Genomic DNA, 18337 nt, shown 5'->3' with positions numbered 1-18337 from the left:
AGAAGGGCCAAGGTTTGGGAGTGGGTGTGAGCTGCCCCTCCCTGGGTGGCTTTGAGCCAGCTGGGACAAGCCCACCTCATCCTGAGGAACACCCTGTGCCTCTGTGCCAGCATGACCAGGCAGGAGATGGTGGCAGACGAGGTCCATGCCATGGCACATCCCAACTAACACGGGCCTGGTCCTCACTGTGTGTTTAAGAAAAACAAAAGAAATTACAGATAGGTACAAAACCCCCAAACAATTTATTCATCTTATATTCACACTCGAAAAGGAGAAAACCACATGCACCTGGTGGGTGCCTGGCTGGGTGGCACCAGTCTGACGTGGCTGGCACAGCACCAGTCTGTGCCCTGTGACATCAGTCCAGCTGAGCATCACCACCTGCCACCACACACTGTGTGCCCCACAGCACACGCTCTCACACAGGAACATCTCACTCATGAAAAAATAGATCTGTACATTCACTATGTACTTGGTTTGGGTCTTACATAAATTAGAAGCTGCTTCTGGAGAAAATGCCTGTCTCTAGACACAGGCCAGGCAAGAAATGCAGCATGGCCCTGCTGTCCCACATCCTCTTCTCACTCACTGAGGGCTTTCTGGGGCCGGGTGAAGCTCCACAATGTTCCCATCTTCTCTCAGCAGGTGCCACACTGAGAAGCTGCTACACAAAGGGGGTCTCACCCAACCCACACGCACTGAAGAGGACAGGGGGCACCTTTGGCACGGTGCAAGCAGTGAGAGGGAAGACCCCACAGCTGGGACAAGCTCTGTTCAGTCACAGGTGACACAGATGTGCTGCTCCTCTGCCCAGGCAGGAGGTGGGTGATTGCAGGAGATCTGCTGGGCTCTCACAGTGGGGCTTGAAGTTCTCTTCCCCATTGCATCTGTTCAGGCTTTGGAACAGCCACAGTCCCCACAGCTCCAGCTGGAGGTATGGATCCAGCAAGGGAAGTTTGCAATAACCTACTGGAGCCAAAACAGGGGCTCTGCACACCTCGGCGCAATTCCACACGCTGCATGGGCCAGCAGCTTCCAGATACAGCTGCAGGCAAAGTTTCCTGTCAAGGAGCCCAGCTCAGGGCTGGCTCTGAGGGGCTGATCAGCCCCTGGCTCATCCAGGACTCCTACAGCTCCTTGTTCCTGTTGAGCACCTCCTCTTCCTTCCAGCCGCTGGAGTTCTTCCCAAACTTGTACACCAGCCGCCGTCCATCGACCCTCTCCAGGATCTCTCGTTTGTAGTAATATCTGTGGGGGACACAGGTGCAATTAGGGCCCTGAGGCTCAGGTTTCTGTGGCTGAGATGACCCCCCCAGGTATTAGAAAGTCTCTTTTTTCCCAGCCCCGTGACTGAAGAAATCAAGATTCATCGGTTCTGCTTTTCAGGGTTTATTTTTCCTTATCTATTCCATTCTTTCTCTGACCTGCTGAGATCAGGTTGTGGCACAGTGACTGCCTTTGGGGTGGTGTTAGCTTTTTATACTACGAACTCTGTGTACTTTATTTACAGTAATTTTCCAATGCCTATCACCTGTCTCTACTCTAAACCAGTCCAAAAGTGTCACAATCTCAGCAGAAGATGGAGGACAAGAAGAAGGAGAAGGACAGGACACACCCGGATTCCTCCATTTTGCCTCTTGAACCCCCATTCTAAAACCCCAAAATTCTACCTTTTCACCCTGTGACAAATTCACTATCATTCTACTCAAACTCTTGTGGCTTGTAAATCTTTACACAAAGTTGGTAACTGTTTCCATGGGCTAAAATCAAAGGCACAGGTGTCTTTGACTCCGTGCCAAGGTCTCTGAGCCCCTTGCCAGGGTCTCGAATCACCCAGGGCAGCCAGAGGAATGTCCTGGGTGCCAACACTGAGGAGCTGCTGGAGGGCTCAAGCTGAGCCCTAGTGGGGCTGAGCCCCCCCAGGACAGGGCAGGGCACTCACCTCATGGCTCTGCTCAGCTTCTCATAGGTCATGCTGCTGTTTTTCTTCTTCTGGCCCCAGAGCTGAGCCACAGCCTCCGAGCGCAGGAACTTGAAGACGCCCTCGCGCCGATCCTCCCACTTCATCAGCCCCTCGTTGAGCTCGGGGTGGATCAGGATGTCCCGGATGAACTCCCACAGGTGGGTGCCTCTTGGGGCTGGAAGAGGACATTGAGCTGTAAAGCAGGGAAGCTCTTGCAGGTCCTTGGACCTTTGGCTCACCCTAAACCCCCCTGCCAAGGCCCTTCCTCCCATCATTCCCCACAAAGCCAAGAAGCCCAGAGAGGCAGTCCGTGCTCCTCACGTACAGTGCTTGCTCTTCCTGTTCTCCAGGCAGTCTCTGCTCTCCTTGCTGAGTTTTCGGGGCCGTCCCCGTTTCCTCTTGCCGTGTTTGCTGTCGCCTTTTTTGCTGCCTGGAAAGTGCTCTGTGCACACAGAGAGGGGCACACGTCAGGCTGGGCAGCACATGCTGGGCTACAGACCTCCCTGTCTTCCCACCCTCTTTTCAGGCCCAGGTACCAGGGCAATATCCCCTGAGAGCAAGGTCACCCCATTCCCTCCAGCCTCATCCCACCCTCATCCCCAACTCTATGCTTAGGGCAGCATGCTGCTCCTTCCCCAGACCCTACTGATTCCTTGCATTCCTGGGGTCACCACCAGCTGGGATCAACACCAAACACTGACTCCTGTGCCCAGGATCCCTGGCTGCAGCCTTCACCCATCTGCCACCACCCAGCCCTTCCCACAGGATCACACTGCCCTGCCCATCACCCTGCTCAACGGAGAGAAACAGAAGCAGAGCACCCAGGGAAACAGGCCTTTCCCTCCTCTCAGTGTGAGGATGGGGGTTCAGGTGTTGTTCCTAAATCATGGCCAGGTAGGAAGTGCAGAACTGCCTGGGAGCCAGCTCTCCCCTCCTAGCTCCTGTCTGGAAGGAAAAACTCACCATTAGGGAAAAGCTTTGATTCTGCAGGGTCGAGGTCGAGGTCACTTCCACCGGAGTCCTGAGAGTTGGGGCTGTGGGACATCACAGGCCCTGAGAGGCAAAAAGGATCAGGGTTCAGACCTCTGAGCATCTGGAGGATTTTCCCCCTGGTTCCCACCCTTCCCCTGCCACCAGACTTCAGCGAGACCCAAACCCACCCTGTCAAAACACTGACCTGAGACATCAGAGCTGCCTGGGGACATGGAGCCCGGCAAGCAGGTGAAGTCTGTGAAAGGGTTTGTGGGCTTTAAGTCCTCCAAGGAGTCCTTGGCACAGGGATTTCCCAGCTCTGGAAGGGGCAGAGAAGGGATGAAGGGGTTAGCCTTGCTGCCATCAGTATGTGATCCTTGGGGAAAGGGCTTGGCCAAGGCCCCTCTCTTACCCAGCTGGCTGGAGTTCAGGAAGGTCTGGGAAGTCGCATCCTCTTTTTCCAGCAAATCAATGATCCAGTTCAGCTCATCAGAGGCTACAGGAGTGAAGGACTGGGATTAGCTATGCCTGTTCCATATGAAGGGGAATAGTGCAGAGTAGGAGCTGAGCCCAGCCATGCTCGGTCAGCTCTGTGCCCCCACACCCTCCCACGCAGCCCCTGCAGTGCCCAGCAAGTTCTGGCCTCCTGGGCTAGTGGAGGCCTCTCAGACTCATTCTTGAGCTGCAGGAGAAGGAGAGCCTGGTGTACTCACTGATCTCGTGCAGGCGGTCGTAGAGCTCGTCCCCCAGGGGCCCGAAGATGCGGCGCATCTGCTCGCGGCTGCAGTGGCACAGCGTGCGCCCGTCCATGTTGCAGCAGGAGAAGTCGATGGAGCTGGCATCGTACTTGTTCTTCTCCACGTGGTAGCTGATCCACTCCAGCACCTGCACCTTGCTCCAGAGGTAGGGGAGCTCACTGAACCACTGGGGCTTGTCTGCAAGGGATGGAGAGCAGGGCTCAGAGCAGGGTGGCTGTGCCAGCACTGTGTGCCTTGAGTGGGTGTGCCACTGGGCACCTGGTGTGGGGCAGTGGTGATCCTGAGGGACACACAGGCCCTGCTCTTGAAGAGCTATGGGCCTAAAGGGTCCGCAGTGCCCTGCCCCACAGACCCCACACTTCCCCCACAGCTGGTTTCGGTGCCATTTGTCCTGTTTGTGCTGTGATCCAGCCTGCTCTGCTGGTTTCTCATGGTGTCTCTCTGAGCACCATCACATAAGCACCCATCACCAGGATTGCTCCTGGTGAGCCCTGGCAGCCTGTCCCCTATGCTGTGCTGTGGGAGGAGGACAATGATTCCCCCATCGCCTGTATAAATCAGATACATGTGCTCCCTTGTGCCACCCAGGGTGTCCTCCCACTGCCTTTCCCTGGGGAAACTGAGGCATGGTGGAAGGTGCCGACCTGTCCCAGTGGGACGAGGACCTTGCAGTCCTCTTCCCAGCCAGTGGCACTGCCTCACAACTGCCCCAATGTGCCAGCTCCCCAGTGCCACTCCCCTGCTCCTACCTGTGCTCTGTGCTGGGGGCTGGCTGGCCGGGAGGCCGAGCCCCAGGGTGCTGTCATCCCCAAGCTGTCCCAGCATGTCCAAGCCTGGCTGCACCTCGTCAGGCTGGTACATGGCGCTGATGTAGTTGGAGAAGATGTTGCTGATCTCACAAGATCCTGCCATGGAGCTCTGTGCCAAGAGATGACAGTGAGCCCAGAGAGTCCAGTGAGCCCTGGGCTCAGCACCTACAGCACCCCAGAGCCAGGCTGGGTGAGGTCGGGCTGTCTCTCCCTCCACCCATCGTCACCTCTAGGTCACTTCTGCAGAAATATGCACCCAGCACCTGCTGGCTGGGGCTGACTCACAGCTCCTCGGGGGCCAGCACAGAGGGAGGCTGAGCCACAGTGAGCTGGGGACATGGTGTCACTGTTTGTGAGCAGCCCTGTCCCAGCAGCCTGGCCTCACCCAGCAAGAGGTGACAGCCAGAAGGTGGCCAGGAGAGAACAGTGACCCTGGCCTTGCCCAGCAAGAGGTGACAGCCAGAAGGTGGCTGGCAGAGAACAGTGACCCTCACCCAGCAAGAGGTGACAGCCAGAGGGTGGCTGGCAGAGAACAGTGACCCTCACCCAGCAAAAGGTGACAGCCAGAAGGTGGGCGGCAGAGAACAGTGACCCTGGCCTCAGCCAGCAAAAAGTGACAGCCAGAGGGTGGCTGGCAGAGAACAGTGACCCTCACCCAGCAAAAGGTGACAGCCAGAGGGTGGCTGGCAGAGAACAGTGACCCTGGCCTCACCCAGCAAAAAGTGACAGCCAGAGGGTGGCTGGCAGAGAACAGTGACCCTCACCCAGCAAAAGGTGACAGCCAGAGGGTGGCTGGCAGAGAACAGTGACCCCCAGCCCCTCTGAGGGTGAGGGGTTTGGGCACTCCTGAGCCCCCTGGCCCAGCCGGCTGCCCCTGCCCGCTGCTGTGCCACAGCTCCAGTCCTCTGCACAACAAGCACATCCCAATCACTGCAGCCAGGAGGGCACCAAGCCCTGCCCAGCCCTCACAAAAAGCCAAATCGTGCTGTCCATTTTGGGTGCTGCTGTCCCGCTGCCCCCTCAGGGCCCTCACTCCCGGCTGAGGCGGGACAGCCAAGATGGAGCCTGGAGAAAAAGCCAGAGCACATCCCCGCTGAGAACCAAGGTGCAAGGAGAGAGCAAAGCAGTTGTCCTGGCCTCGGGGACATCAACAGGCCCGGCAAAAAAGCTTTGGTACCTTCTGTGGTGGCAAATCCAGCAGCGGTGGGTAATCCAGAGAGGAGGCAGGGGAGAGGAGCCGGGGAGAGGAGAGGAGGCCGGGCCGGCCCTAGGCTCTGCTCATGGGCCCCGGGAGGCTGGTGCCGATGGGCAAGCCCTGCCCGTGCCTCTGCTTTTATAGCTTGGGCGGTGTAACAATCTGGCAGCCCGAGGGGAATTCCAGCCCCAAACGTTCATGCTCCCAGATCCAGGTGATTTGCATAATATGAACCACCGGGTCCCGGCCCTGCGCTGCCTTGCCGGGAAATCTGGGCTGGCCAGTTTAATCATTGTCAGAGCCCGTGCCCCAGCGGTGCCCAGAGTTTCACCCACACTGCCTTCACGGGCTGCTTTCTTGCCAGGCTCGTGTTTGTTTGCTCACAGCAGCAGGTTCACTGCAGCCAAAACCACCCGTGGGGTCGGGTGGGCCCTGTGGGGTTTGCCTGGGCAGTGGAGCCAGGAGCTGATCCCAGTCCTTCACTGTGCCCTGGGCACACACCTGGCCAGGTGGGCAGCCAGCCCTGGCACTCAGCAGGTGCAGTGGGGGTGCCTTGGGTGGCACAGATTTCCCAGAGCAGGAGCAGGTCTCAGTGACCAAGCAGGATAAATGCTGGGGACAGGGCACATGCTGGGAGCAGGGCTCAGGTGGGACAGGTGGTTTTTGTGGGACAGGTGGTTTTTGTGGGGGTACAGCAGAGACCAGACAAGTGCCTGAGAACTGCTGCCAGGCTCGTGTTTGTTTGCTCACAGCAGCAGGTTCATTCAGCTCCTGCAGCCAAAACCGCCTGTGGGGTTTGGTGGGCCCTGTGGGGTCAGGTGGGCCCTGTGGGGTTTGGTGGGCCCTGTGGGGTCAGGTGGGCCCTGTGGGTCCCTCCCAGGGTTTGCCCGGGCAGCGGAGCCAGGACTGCCCTGGGCACACACCTGGCCAGGTGGGCAGCCAGCCCTGGCACTCAGCAGGTGCCCTGTGCCTGGAGCACAGCCTGGGGTGGCACACATTTCCCAGAGCAGGAACAGGTCTCAGTGACCAAGCAGGACAAACACTGGGGACAGCGCACATGCTGGTGGGGACAGGTTGTTTTTGTAGGGGTACAGCGGAGACCAGGGAGGTGCCTGAGCATTGCTGCTCTGTCTGTCAGAACGGGTCGATTTTTGCCTGGGGGAGGTCTGGGAGAGGCTGCAGAGCTGGGACAGCCCCTGCCCTGCCATGTCACACGTGCCTGGCACCCGCAGGCACACATGCTCACCAGGGACGCGTGCCAAGGGACAAGGCAGGGTCGTGGGATGCATTTGGGGAAGTACCTTTGGTGGCTCTTGCCTCTCTGGCCTTGGGCAGGGGTACCTGGGGCCCTTTGAGGTTTATTTGTGCTGGGTTTAGCCCAGCTGGCAAGGGAGGCCTGTGCTAGGCCAGTCCCAGCCAAAGCTGGGGCACTCCTTTGCCTGGTTCTGGTTCTTTGCTGAGCCACCTGCAGACTGAGGCAGTCCTGGACCCCTGGAAGCAGAGCAGACCCTGGCATCACAGAGTCCCTTGTCACTTCAGGTCCTTATCACTCCAAACCTGGCAGCAAACCATCTCCTGTGCTCACAGGCTGTTGCAAACATGGATACTCCAGCCTGGCACATGGGCCAGCAAGGGCAGGGTGGCTCATGTCCTGTCCCCTGTGTCACATCCCAGTGTGCCAGCCAGGAGGCACCAGGTCCCACCAGCTGATCACCCACCCCAGCTTCATTCCTCCTCAGCACCCTCACGAGAGCTGGTGCTGCCAGGCCCTTCTGTTCCCTGGGCACAGCATCCCACAGGGACATCCCCATGGCAGGGAACAGCCCTGTCTGTCACTGCCACAGGGCCACCAGGGAGAGAGACCCAGAGCCAGGGATGGAGCCCAGGGCTGCCCCGTGCCCAGGAGCTGGCTGCACACTGGGCAGTGCCTGTGCTTGGAAAGCTGCCCCTGGGGAAAGGTTTTTCCACCCTCCACTCCACTGCAGGTGTCCCTGGAGCAGGATTGGGATGTTTTTGCCATCCTCTGGGCCACCAGCCAACGGGTGATGAGGTGGCCCTGTGGCATTTGAGAATCTCCTGCCCGAGCTGTGCACAGCCCACCCATCCACAGCTCTGCCCATGCCAGGGAATCTGGGATCTGCCTGGCAGGGCTGTGTGGCACAGAGCACCCTGAGCACCCCCATGCCAGGTGTCCCTTCCCTGCAGACTGACCTCAGGGAGACACCACAGCTGGTCCATGTGCCCAGGCAGTGCCACCGTGACAGAGGGGCTCCCAGGGATGACAGCCTCAGTGTCCTCCTGAGCTTGCCCCTTCCTTCCCTGGCCTTTGGCAATCAGGAGGCCAGAGCATCTGAGCTCTCTTCCCCACCCCCTGCAGGTGCCCTTCCCTTTCCTGCCTGCAGGAATGCCCTTCCTGCCCCTTTGGCCCCTTGGGTGCCACAGCTTGGGCCCTGTGATGGGCCCTGGGGAGATTGCCATGGGCAGCCCTCCCCAGAGATGCTGAAACGCTGTGCTGGGAGCTTGGGAGGGCATAAACTTCTCCTGAGGTGTCCCCTAAAGCCCTGGGGCACAGCAAGGTGCGGAATGGGGCCCATGAAGCAGCCCCAGCCCCAATGGGCTCAGAGCAATTCCTCCCTCAGCCTGAGGATGGGTGGCACGGGGCTGCCAGCATCTCACTGCCACAGCTCCCAGGGCTGTGTCCCTGCTGTCCCCTTGCTGCTGGCACGTGGGGTGCATGGCACAGGACACTGCAGCAAGAAAGAGGTGGTCATGAGTGACATGGTGACAGGATGACTGGCAGGCAATGAAAAGTGTCTGTGATGCCACGAGTGGCTGAGGCACCAGGTGGGAGCAGGAGCGATGTCACCTGCCCTGCCAGGGGGAGTTGGGCCCTTGACACCCCCATGCTTGTCCTGGCAGCACCATGGAGGTTTAGCTAAGGTGACAGCCCTGTCACAGGCTGAGGGTGACACAGGGCGTGGCGCTGGGGGCTGGGGCACCCGTGGGCACCGCCAGCCCCCAGAGACACCTCAGAGCTGGGCTGGCATAGCTTGGGATGGGCACTGTGGGCACGTTTGAAGCCGGGCTGTGGCCCCAGGGTGTGGGGGCAGCGGTGCCCAGGCAGGGCAGGGGGTGCGGGGGCAGCGGGCACAGCGCGGGGCTGGCAGCCCCCAGAGCTGCTCGCTCTGCCCAGCCCCACAGCGCTGCCTGGCACAGGGGCAATGGGGGCTGCAGCAGCTGAGCCCGGCCCCAGGGGCTGCAGGGGCAGCTCACTGTCAGCATCTCATTGCCACAGCTCCCAGGACAGCTCGGTGTCCCCCTCCCCACCGTGGAGGCTGCCCAGCGTCCTTGGGCTCTGGCATCGCTCACCTCGGGGGCTCAGCGGGCACCACACGGTGGCACCGTGTCACACATCCCGCACGGCAGCAGCCCGCAGCGGCAGGGCCCTGCCATCTCCCCATCGCCCCCAAAACCTCCTATCTGCACTGCCCCAACACCCCCCTCCCCATCTCCCCGGACACTGCACTGCATCGCCCCAGGGAATCCGGGGGCTGCCTGGCAGGGCTGTGTGGCACAGAACACCCTGAGCCCCCGGCAGGACCCTCATCCCATCCCCATCCCCGCGTCCCCTCCTGCGCTCCGGGCGCGGCGGTGGCGCAGCCAGCGCTGACCCCTGCTGGCGGCCCCGCGCCACCGCCCTTCCCTTCCCTTCCCTTCCCTTCCCTTCCCTTCCCTTCCCTTCCCTTCCCTTCCCTTCCCTTCCCTTCCCTTTCCCTTCCCTTCCCAAACCTTCCAACCTTCCAAACCTTCCAAACCTTCCCAACCTTCCCAACCTTCCCTTCCAAACCTTCCCAAACCTTCCAAACCTTCCCTTCCCTTCCCAAACCTTCCTTCCCAAACCTTCCCTTCCTTCCCTTCCTTCCCTTCCCTTCCTTCCCTTCCCTTCCCTTCCCTTCCCTTCCCTTCCCTTCCCTTCCCTTCCCTTCCCAAACCTTCCCAAACCTTCCCAAACCTTCCCAAACCTTCCCAAACCTTCCCAAACCTTCCCAAACCTTCCCTTCCCAAACCTTCCCAAACCTTCCCTTCCCAAACCTTCCCTTCCCAAACCTTCCCAAACCTTCCCAAACCTTCCCTTCCCTTCCCAAACCTTCCCAAACCTTCCCAAACTTTCCCAAACCTTCCCTTCCCAAACCTTCCCAAACCTCCTCTTCCCAAACCTTCCTTTCGGCACTGATGTGATGCTGCAGGCTCAGGGATGCTCTGACTCCTGCAGGGGTTGGCACTGCCTGGTGGGCACCCTCCTCCTCCTCCTCCTCCTCCCCAGGAGAGGGGCAGCCCCTCAGCCCCTTCCACCGCCTCAGCCCCTGAATCTGCCCCTACTGACATCAGTTCTGCCCCATCTGCCCAAGGATCTGCTGCCTGCAGGTGTCTGGGTCACCTGAGAATCCTGGAAATGTTCCTTTGGAAAAGCCCTCCAAGATCATTGAGTCCAACCACTCCCCCAGCTCTGCCATGTTCACCATGGAACTGTGTCCCCAAGTGCCACATCCACAGGTCTTCTGACCACTTCAGGGATGGTGTCTCCATCACTGCCCAGGCCTGAGCACCATTTTGATGCAGAAATTTCCCCCTATATCCAACCTGAACCATCCCTGAAACAACTTGATGCCATTTCCTCTTGTCCAATCTTCTCCCAGCCAAGAGGATTATAGAGTCACAGAAATGTTTGGGGTAGAAGGGACCTTTAAGGGCCACCACGTGTAATCCCTGTCATGGGGAGGGACATTTCCCACTCCATCCAGAAGGGATGCAGCCACAGCCCCTCCTCCCCATCTATCCCCCAGCCCCTGGGCCAGGCTCATGGGCACAGGAGGGGATGGGAGGCTCCTGGCTGTGCCCTTTCCCTCCTCAAAACCACCTCTGTGCTCATGCCTTCATGTCAAGAACATTTTATTTGCAAAGACAAAAAGGCAAGAAACAAACAGCCATTGAAAAACGTACAGCAGGAGAGCACAATAACTTACACTATTTACAGGAACACACCAAGGTAGAAAACACACACACACACAAACCCCTCATACTCTGCCAAACCCAGCCAGGGCCGGGCTGCACAGCCCCCACAGAGACACCACCAGCCTCCAGGGCAGCTGGCCTCTGGGAAAAGCCCCAAAAGTGTGAAAAGGCATCTGCTGTTGTGCTCCTTGTGCAGGGAGGAGTGATGGGGCAGGGGACACAGTGCTGCAGCTGCCCCACACCAGGCTGGGGCAGCACCTGGGGGTGCCAGGCCAGGAGGAGCAGCCGGGAGGAACCAGGGCAGAGCTGTGGTGGGTGAGGGGACGAGCCCTGGGGCAGGAGGAGGAGGAAGGTGCAGGGCTGTGGTGGGTGACAGGATGAGCTCTGGGGAGGAGGAGGAGGAAGGTGCAGGGCTGTGGTGGGTGAGGGGATGAGCTCTGGGGAGGAGGAGGAAGGTGCAGGGCTGTGGTGGGTGACAGGATGAGCTCTGGGGAGGAGGAGGAAGGTGCAGGGCTGTGCTTTTCTGGGAGCTGGGTCTGTCCCAGTTACAGCTGGAGCACCGTACAGCACCTGGAAGGGCTGGGGGTCCTCGTCCCTTCCCAGAAGGGTGAGGGGGGCTCAGGAGGACGAGCAGCCTGCAGGAGACAGTGAAGCTCCAGGGGGAATGTGGAAAGCAAACTGGAGCCCTGTGCTTGGCAGGGATCGTACCTGGACTCTCCAGTGTGGGGCACTGGGAGGACTGGTGAAGGACTGGTGAGGGTGAGGAGCACTGGGAGAGCACCATGGGAAGCAGGCACTGGGTTTGCAGCACCAAGGCAGGAGGCAGCAGTTGAGACCCCAAAGCAGCTGCTCAGAGGTGGTGGGGAGGGAACCTGGGGGGACAGGATGGGACCCCAGAGCTCCCAGCCCAGCCTGTGCCATCAGAGCTGTAGGTGACAGGGAGGGGACACTGCTCAGGAGGGCTCACAGTGGTTTGGGGGTCCAGTGCTTTCAGGCTCCTGCCTCTGGTCCAGCCCTGCTCCCTCCACAGAGGCTGGAGCTGTGTGCTGGGGGTGAGGAGACCCCCAGAGCCAGAGATGGGCCCTGGGAAAGAAGCACAACCCAGCAGCCTGAGGCAGGAGTGCAGGTATGAGCACACCCTTGTCACAAAGCCAGGTGCCCAAGGACAGAGGAAAGTGAGGTGTGTGGTACAAAGGCAGCTCCAAAGTGTCCCTGCCCTGGAGGGGCTCTGAGACCACCAGAGAGGACTTCAGGTGTGCAGCCAGCGTAGGGCACAGGGATGGAACAGCTCACCCACAGGCAAAGAGCCTTCAGCCCAGTCCTCCTCCTCCTCCTCCAGCCTCAGCCCATGGTCCCATTGGAGCTCTGGAGGGCCAGGGACCAAGGGGCCACCCCTCCTAGACCCACTGCATGTGGGACCTTGTGCTTTAGTGTTTGGGAGGACCTGCACCCCAAACTGGCTCAGAGCCCCCTGACCCCTGTGCCAGGGCAGCTGCCAGCCTGAGCTGGGGCTCCAGGGCTGGTTTATGGCCAGTGCCTGGCACTCAATCTAGACACAACTACAGGTTTTGGGAATGAAAAATCCATCACACAGCAGAATCAGGTTCTCACAGACCATGCCCAGCTTGGGCAGAGGCTTTCCCAGCACCTGCAGCAGGCTCTGGGCACTGGTGGCTGGAACCAGCCCACCCAGCAATGTGCTCTGCACAGACATCTCCCAGCCCAGAGCTCCATCACAGCCACAGAGTGTGTGAGAGAGCAGAGGGAGAAATTTGGGCTGGGCTGAGCCTTTCTGAGCAGCAGGCTCTGGGCAGAGGTGGCTGGAAGCAGCTCACCCCAGCATTGTGCTTTGCACAGACATCCCCCAGCCCAGAGCTCCATCACAGCCACAGAGTATCTGTGAGAGCAGAGGGAGAAATCTGGGCTGAGCTGAGCCTTTCTGAGCCCCCTTTCCAAGGGGGATGGAGCCACCCCCAGGCTGCCAACCAACCCAATCACCAATGGCAACACCACAGATCCTCAGAATCCCATGAGGAATGGGAGCAAAATCTCAGTGTTGCAGCTGCTCTGGGGGATCCCTCTGGGGCAGGGACCCCAGCCCTGCTCCCTGCCCAGGAGGAGCAGGGAGGGGACACAGGGGGTGGCTCAGACATGCAGCAAGGTGGGAGCGAGGCCACGTGTCCCCAGGATGAATTCAAGTGTCAAAACCATAACAATAACAATAATTAGAAGAAAAAATAAAAATTCTTACACCACAAACTCCCCACCCCATCCCCAATAGGAAACCAAATGAGAACAGCACCCAGCTTGCACCGTGAGGTAGCTAAACCAGATCAACAGCAAGAAATGCTCTTCTGCATGAGAAACATCAACCCACACAGGAACTAAGAGCTACACACACACACATACACACACACACAGAGCTATGGGGTCACAGTCACCCCTGGCCTGGTTCCAGCCAGGACAGAGTTCATTTTGCAGTAGCCAGGAGGGGACATGGCCAGAGCCCAGAGGTTCTTTTAGGCCACCTCACATCATTGATGGGCAGGGGTAAGGGATCTCTTCAATCAGGGTAACACTGTGGAGAGCATTTGCACGTGATTTGCTCTCTTTTGTACACTTTTGTTATTAATATTGTTGCTGTTCATTTTTCTTATCTCATTGCTGTTTCCAGTCAATTGTTCCTATCTCTGCCTGTGATTTTTTTTACCTTTTGTGCCTCTAATCCTCCTCTCCATCCCACCACAGGGCGGGAAGGAGGTGAGGGTTGTGGCAGCACACAGTTGTAGTGGGAACACCAAATTGGGGAATAGCAGTCCTAAACCACAACAGTTTTTTGTTGGGTTTTTTTGGCATCCAAGGTAGGGCTTGAACAGTTGAGATAACAACAGATCTGCCCAGAGTGGCTTGGAAGCAAATTAGATCTCAACATTTTCTGTATTGGGTACTGAGCCACTGGTGACAGCATTGCCTGCTCTGCCCATGTGGGTACCCAACCCTGCACATACTCCTGTCTGCTCCCATCACAGCCTGTCTCAGAGCAGGGAGGGGGATCAGGATTGCTCTGTTTATGACATGATAACATCAAGGGTCATTAGGGCTGTTTTGAGTGTTGCTCTTCTACCCCTACCTGGGGCACTTCCTTTGGGACTCCATTAATAACAATCATGACCACCCCGTGGGGGAACATGGGAGGATGATTTTCCCCAGACTTTCACCCACTTTTCTCCCTTGAGGTCTGTTAAAACAGCTTCTGAAGCTCTGAATTCCCTTGGGATGTTAAGGAAATAATTTTGCCAGGTGTCCTTAGTGCAGTGCACATAGTCTTTGGAGTCAAGAAAGAGATTTCTGGGGAGGTTATTCAGAGCTCTGAACAGAACAAACAGTGTTAAAGGTGACTCCCCAACTCTGATGATGATCATTATTGTTTTTCCTTCCTACTAACCCATGTCTCAGCTGTGTAAAGAGACTGTCTAAGACTGGAGCAGCCCAGGTCCAGTTTAGGACTGGACTTATCCTCCAATCCAGGGCTGTGGACTGAGGAAATGTGCCATGTCACACCAGTACAGAGCAGAGCCTCTGCTGCTGGGAGCAACTGGCACACCACAAGGCATCCTATGGTTTTACCTGCATGAGCACAGAGAGGACAGGAGGAATTGGGAAGGAAAACCCACCTCTGCCCCAGAAGCATGGCTGTGTGAGCTGAGAGGGAAAACAACAACTGCAGGGATTCTTCAGGGATAAATGCCAGCCCAGCTTCCAGTGTGCACGTGCTCAGACAGAATAACAGGGCTAATGTCACTTCTGATCGCCCTGAATGCACCTCCACAGGGGCAGCAGTGAGCAGAGGGCCCTGCCTGCAGCCAGGGGGAGAGCAGCACTGGGCTCTGCTGGGCTGTGCACCAAGGCTGGCCCAGCAGATCCACAGCAGTGTAAGGCTTGGTCACAATGTACTGATGCCATGGAGACACACAGGGGAGGATCCATTTCTCCTCCTCAGAGGAGAGGTCTACTCTGGTCAGTAGAATATGGCTGTGGTCAGGTCAGGGTGAGCAGTATGCATGTGAATCATTCCCTCTTTTCTGTACTTTTGTTATTAACATTGCTGCTGTCTTCCTGTTTGTTTTTTATCTCACTGCTGTTTCCAGCAAATTGCTCTTATCTCAACCTGTGATCTTCATCTTTTTACCTCCAATTCCCCTCTCCACCCTGCTAGGGATGGGGATGGGGGTTTTAGTGGGAGCACTAAATGGGAGAATGCTATTCCTAAATCAGGACTCTCCTCCCTTCAAACCCCCTGCCTCAGGACAGCAATGCCCCAGCACCACCTCCCTCCATCCATGGGCTGTGAGAGCCTGGACACAGCAGCAGGAGAGGCTCAGGACTGGCCACTCAGCCCTGGAATACTGAACAGGCCCTTTCAGCCTGCACACAGGGAGGTGTTGGGGGCAAAGGCAAGGAAGGTCTGACCCTGGGAGCCCCCTCCAGCCATGGCAGCAGGGAAGGCTCAGGGCAGGCACTGGAGATCTCAGAGCACACAGATTCAATACTTACAGCCAAACACTTCCCAGAGACAGCCACACACACACAGAGCCCCTCCAGCCAAACCAGCTGAGGGATGAGTGTAAAAACCCCTCCAAGACAGGCCTGGGGGGGAGACACCTCCTGCAGACCCCCATGGCTTTGTGCCACTGGGTGCTGAGCTCTCTGTGCACTTTTGGCCTGCACAGGTCACACAGGATGGATGGGAGCCTCTCCTCAGCCAGCCACCAGTCCTGGCAGTGCAGGGCTCAGCCACACTCCCAGGGAGCAGGGACTGTCCTGGCAGGGTCACTCTCACACACAGACAGACACACACATGTACCATTTACCCTCCAACAAGGCAAGCCAGCAGGATGGAATTTTCCCAAAAAAAAGGCAACCCTCCCCTTCCCCCACCAAATCAATACAGAAATTCCTGTCTTTCATGATGCAGAGATGCAGAGGGATCCCCTCACTCCAGCCAGAGTGCCTGGAGCAAGGGCTGGTGGCAGATGAGCTGGGGCAGGTCAAGGTATCACCATGGTTGGAGAGAGCAGAGGGGAAATGGTCTGTGCTTGATGGGGCAGGTCCTGGAGCCCCTGGCCTCCAAGATCCCAGTTCAGTGCTGTGGGATCACATGGAGAAATCCTTAAATTTGAGTTCAAGTGCTGCTTCTTCTGTGACAATGGGGAAAGGAGAGTGTGTGAGGCAGGAACACCCATCCTGGGGCCTCCTTGGCCATTCCACAGGGCAGGACAGAGCAGGGGATGGTCCAACGGGCCATAGAGAGATGGAGGGAAGCTCCAGTGTGAGACCAGGGACTTACCAGCCCCCCTTGAACAGGAGAGACTGAGGAAAGAGCCTGCAGAATGTCCTTGGGGAAACAGTCCTGGGTGGAGCCCCCAGACCCTCCAGGAGATGAGATTGTGCGAGATCATCCACTGCAGGATTGTCCTTCCAGCACAGGGGGAGTCAGGGACTTGTGCAAGGTCAGTGTGCAACCCTGTCCCCCTCTGCTCCTGCCACAGTGACTCTGGCTGCTCCCTGCCTTGCTGGCTCCTCTCCAGCCTTGCATCCATGCAGGCCCAGCCTGAGCAAGCTCCAGTCCAGGCAGAGGTGAGGGCAGAACCCAAGGGAAGGACAGACAGAGCCACAGCAGTGGGGTGCCACATCCAGCCTCGGCCTTTTTGCCCTGTAACCTCCATTCCTGCTTCATTTCTTCATCTCAAGGGGTTAACTGGTGCAGGAACCCAGCACAAAGCCCTGATGGGGTCAGGATGTTCAGAGCAGGGCTGAGCAGGCTGGGCATGTGGGAAAGAGCCCAGAGCCAGGGGGCAGTTGAGTTTACAAGTGGGGTTTGGAGAATGTCAAAGGAACTGCAGCAGGTCAGTCTGGAAGCTGCCCAATGGAGAACATCCCAGGCTTGCTGTGCCTCATGAGATGGGACATGGCAAAGGAGCTCAGAGTGCACCCTCCAACCACTGGGGACACGTCCACACAGGAAAGGGAAGGCTGGGAGTACCAGGAAATCCTTCTGCAGTCCCCACACCAGAGGTGTCTCACAAGAAATGGCTCCAGAGAAGCATCCTCTGTGTGGTGGTCCTGGCCAGCAGACACCAAATGTCCTCGTGGAGTGGAGAAGACTCCTGCAGGAACCAGCCCAGGAGCAGCACAGCACGGCAGAGCCATGGCAGGAGGGAGCTGGGTGTCTCTGAGGAGTCAGGGACCTCTGACCCCCAAAGTCCTTACAGCAGGATGGTGAGAGATGAAACATTTCCTGTTCACTGGAGAACCATCAGAAACCTCAGCAGGAGGGCAGGTGGAGCTGCTGCTGCCCCACAGAGCTGCTTCCTCACAGGAGCTGACCAGAGTACCAGATGCAGCATTGTCCACCCCGTTGGGTCAGGCACAAAGAAACCCCTGTGCTGGGCTGAGCTCCTGTGGGTGGCTGAGTCCTCACTGAGAGCAGGGGAGGTGCCCTGCCCCTCACCCTGCCCACGCCTTCCAGTCTTTGTGCAGTTCCTAGTTTGACCCCGCAGGCAACCTCCTCCCACTCCAGAGCTTCACTGTCAAGTCGCTGAGGAGCAAAGGTGAGAGGGACAGCATGACCCAGGGGTTGGGGCAGGAGCCCCACAGCACTGCCCACAGGGTGCTCACTGCCCTCCCCTCCCCAGCACAGCAACATGCAGCCCCCCAAGCTTCCAGGCCCTTCTCCCTTGGCAGGAATTGTCTGGTGCACTTTGGGGAGAAGGCAAACCCAATGGGGCTCAGCCTCCAGCTCACCCCACTGGCAGCAGCTGGGGACAAAGGGAAGGGGTGACCCCACACCAGGACTCCTACCCGCCCTGAATGAGCTCCAGCAGTGAAATCCAGGGAGCTGCTTTGCTCCTGGGGCATGGGCTGATTTGGGGGTGGCTGCTGACTCCCAACCCACTATCCATGCAAAGGCACGGGCAGGCCATGGCTTCCCACTGAGGTGCCAAAGTAGATGTGGGCACTTGGCGAGGAAAAAAACAAAAAGAAGTGAAACCAAGGCAGGGGATGACTGGGCCAAGGGGGTGAGTCCATTCTAACAAAGACTTATCAAGTGGAGAAAAACTCAGAATAGTTTCATACCGTGAAGAAGCAGCTCAGACCAGAGAAAAAACGGGGGGGAGGGAAAGAGAGAGAGGAGCAAAAGCAACAGTGAGAGGAACAGAAAGAGGGGAGGGATGGAGAGAAAAGGGAAGGAGAGACAGAAGAGGAGCATATGAGCAAGAGAGTCAAGAGCAGGAGGGTCAAGGCAGACTAGTAGCACGGCCCTTTATGGCAAGGACGCGTCGTGGAAGGCAAGGGGTGAGCCCAGGCACGTAATTCCATAACTTTACCCGGCAGTCACTGTGGCACAGATGGGAGGGGGGGAGAAGGAGAGGCAGAGAGAGACAGAGAAAAAGGAAGGGAGAAAAGGGACAGGGTCGAAAAGAGGATATCAGAGTCTTGCTGCTGAAGAGCTCCCCGAGAGCAGCAGCCAATGCCCAGCCCCGAGGGAGAGGGGTCCCTGCGTGGGGAGTAACCCAGGGCATCACCAGAGCGTGGGCAGGGGGTGGCCAGGGACAGCTGTGGGCAC

General features: G+C 58.1%; 2 protein-coding genes across 4 annotated transcripts in view; both read right to left on the bottom strand.

Annotated features, from left to right (window-relative positions):
- Positions 1–214: 214 nt before the first annotated feature.
- On the bottom strand, positions 215–5808 carry ELF3 (E74 like ETS transcription factor 3). Its single transcript, XM_064733050.1, has 9 exons — positions 5680–5808; positions 4443–4611; positions 3649–3870; positions 3348–3431; positions 3141–3254; positions 2927–3016; positions 2289–2405; positions 1943–2138; positions 215–1248 (listed from the first exon to the last, which is right to left on the bottom strand). Exons 2-9 carry the CDS (start codon positions 4603–4605, stop codon positions 1128–1130), a joined length of 1107 nt encoding a protein of 368 aa, XP_064589120.1. The 5' UTR covers positions 4606–4611; positions 5680–5808; the 3' UTR covers positions 215–1127.
- Positions 5809–10630: 4822 nt separating this feature from the next.
- KIF21B (kinesin family member 21B) overlaps positions 10631–18337 on the bottom strand; it is a 56040-nt gene continuing 48333 nt past the window's right edge. The window contains exons 35-36 of one of the 3 annotated variants that reach the window (XR_010442882.1): positions 17848–18108; positions 10631–17308 (exon numbers count right to left, since the gene is read on the bottom strand). Coding sequence is in view for 2 of the 3 variants with exons in the window: in XM_064733308.1 (XP_064589378.1) it covers positions 18009–18108 (100 nt within the window). In the remaining variant the exon portion in view is untranslated. Of the gene's footprint in view, positions 18109–18337 lie in introns of all 3 variants that reach the window. The other 2 variants (XM_064733308.1, XM_064733309.1) reach the window with 2 other exon arrangements.

The sequence above is a fragment of the Zonotrichia leucophrys genome, chromosome 26 (genome assembly GCF_028769735.1).
Source record: "Zonotrichia leucophrys gambelii isolate GWCS_2022_RI chromosome 26, RI_Zleu_2.0, whole genome shotgun sequence".
Lineage (NCBI taxonomy): Eukaryota > Metazoa > Chordata > Aves > Passeriformes > Passerellidae > Zonotrichia > Zonotrichia leucophrys.
Note: the sequence above shows the minus strand (reverse complement) of the source record. Positions and strands in the feature narration are given on the sequence as shown.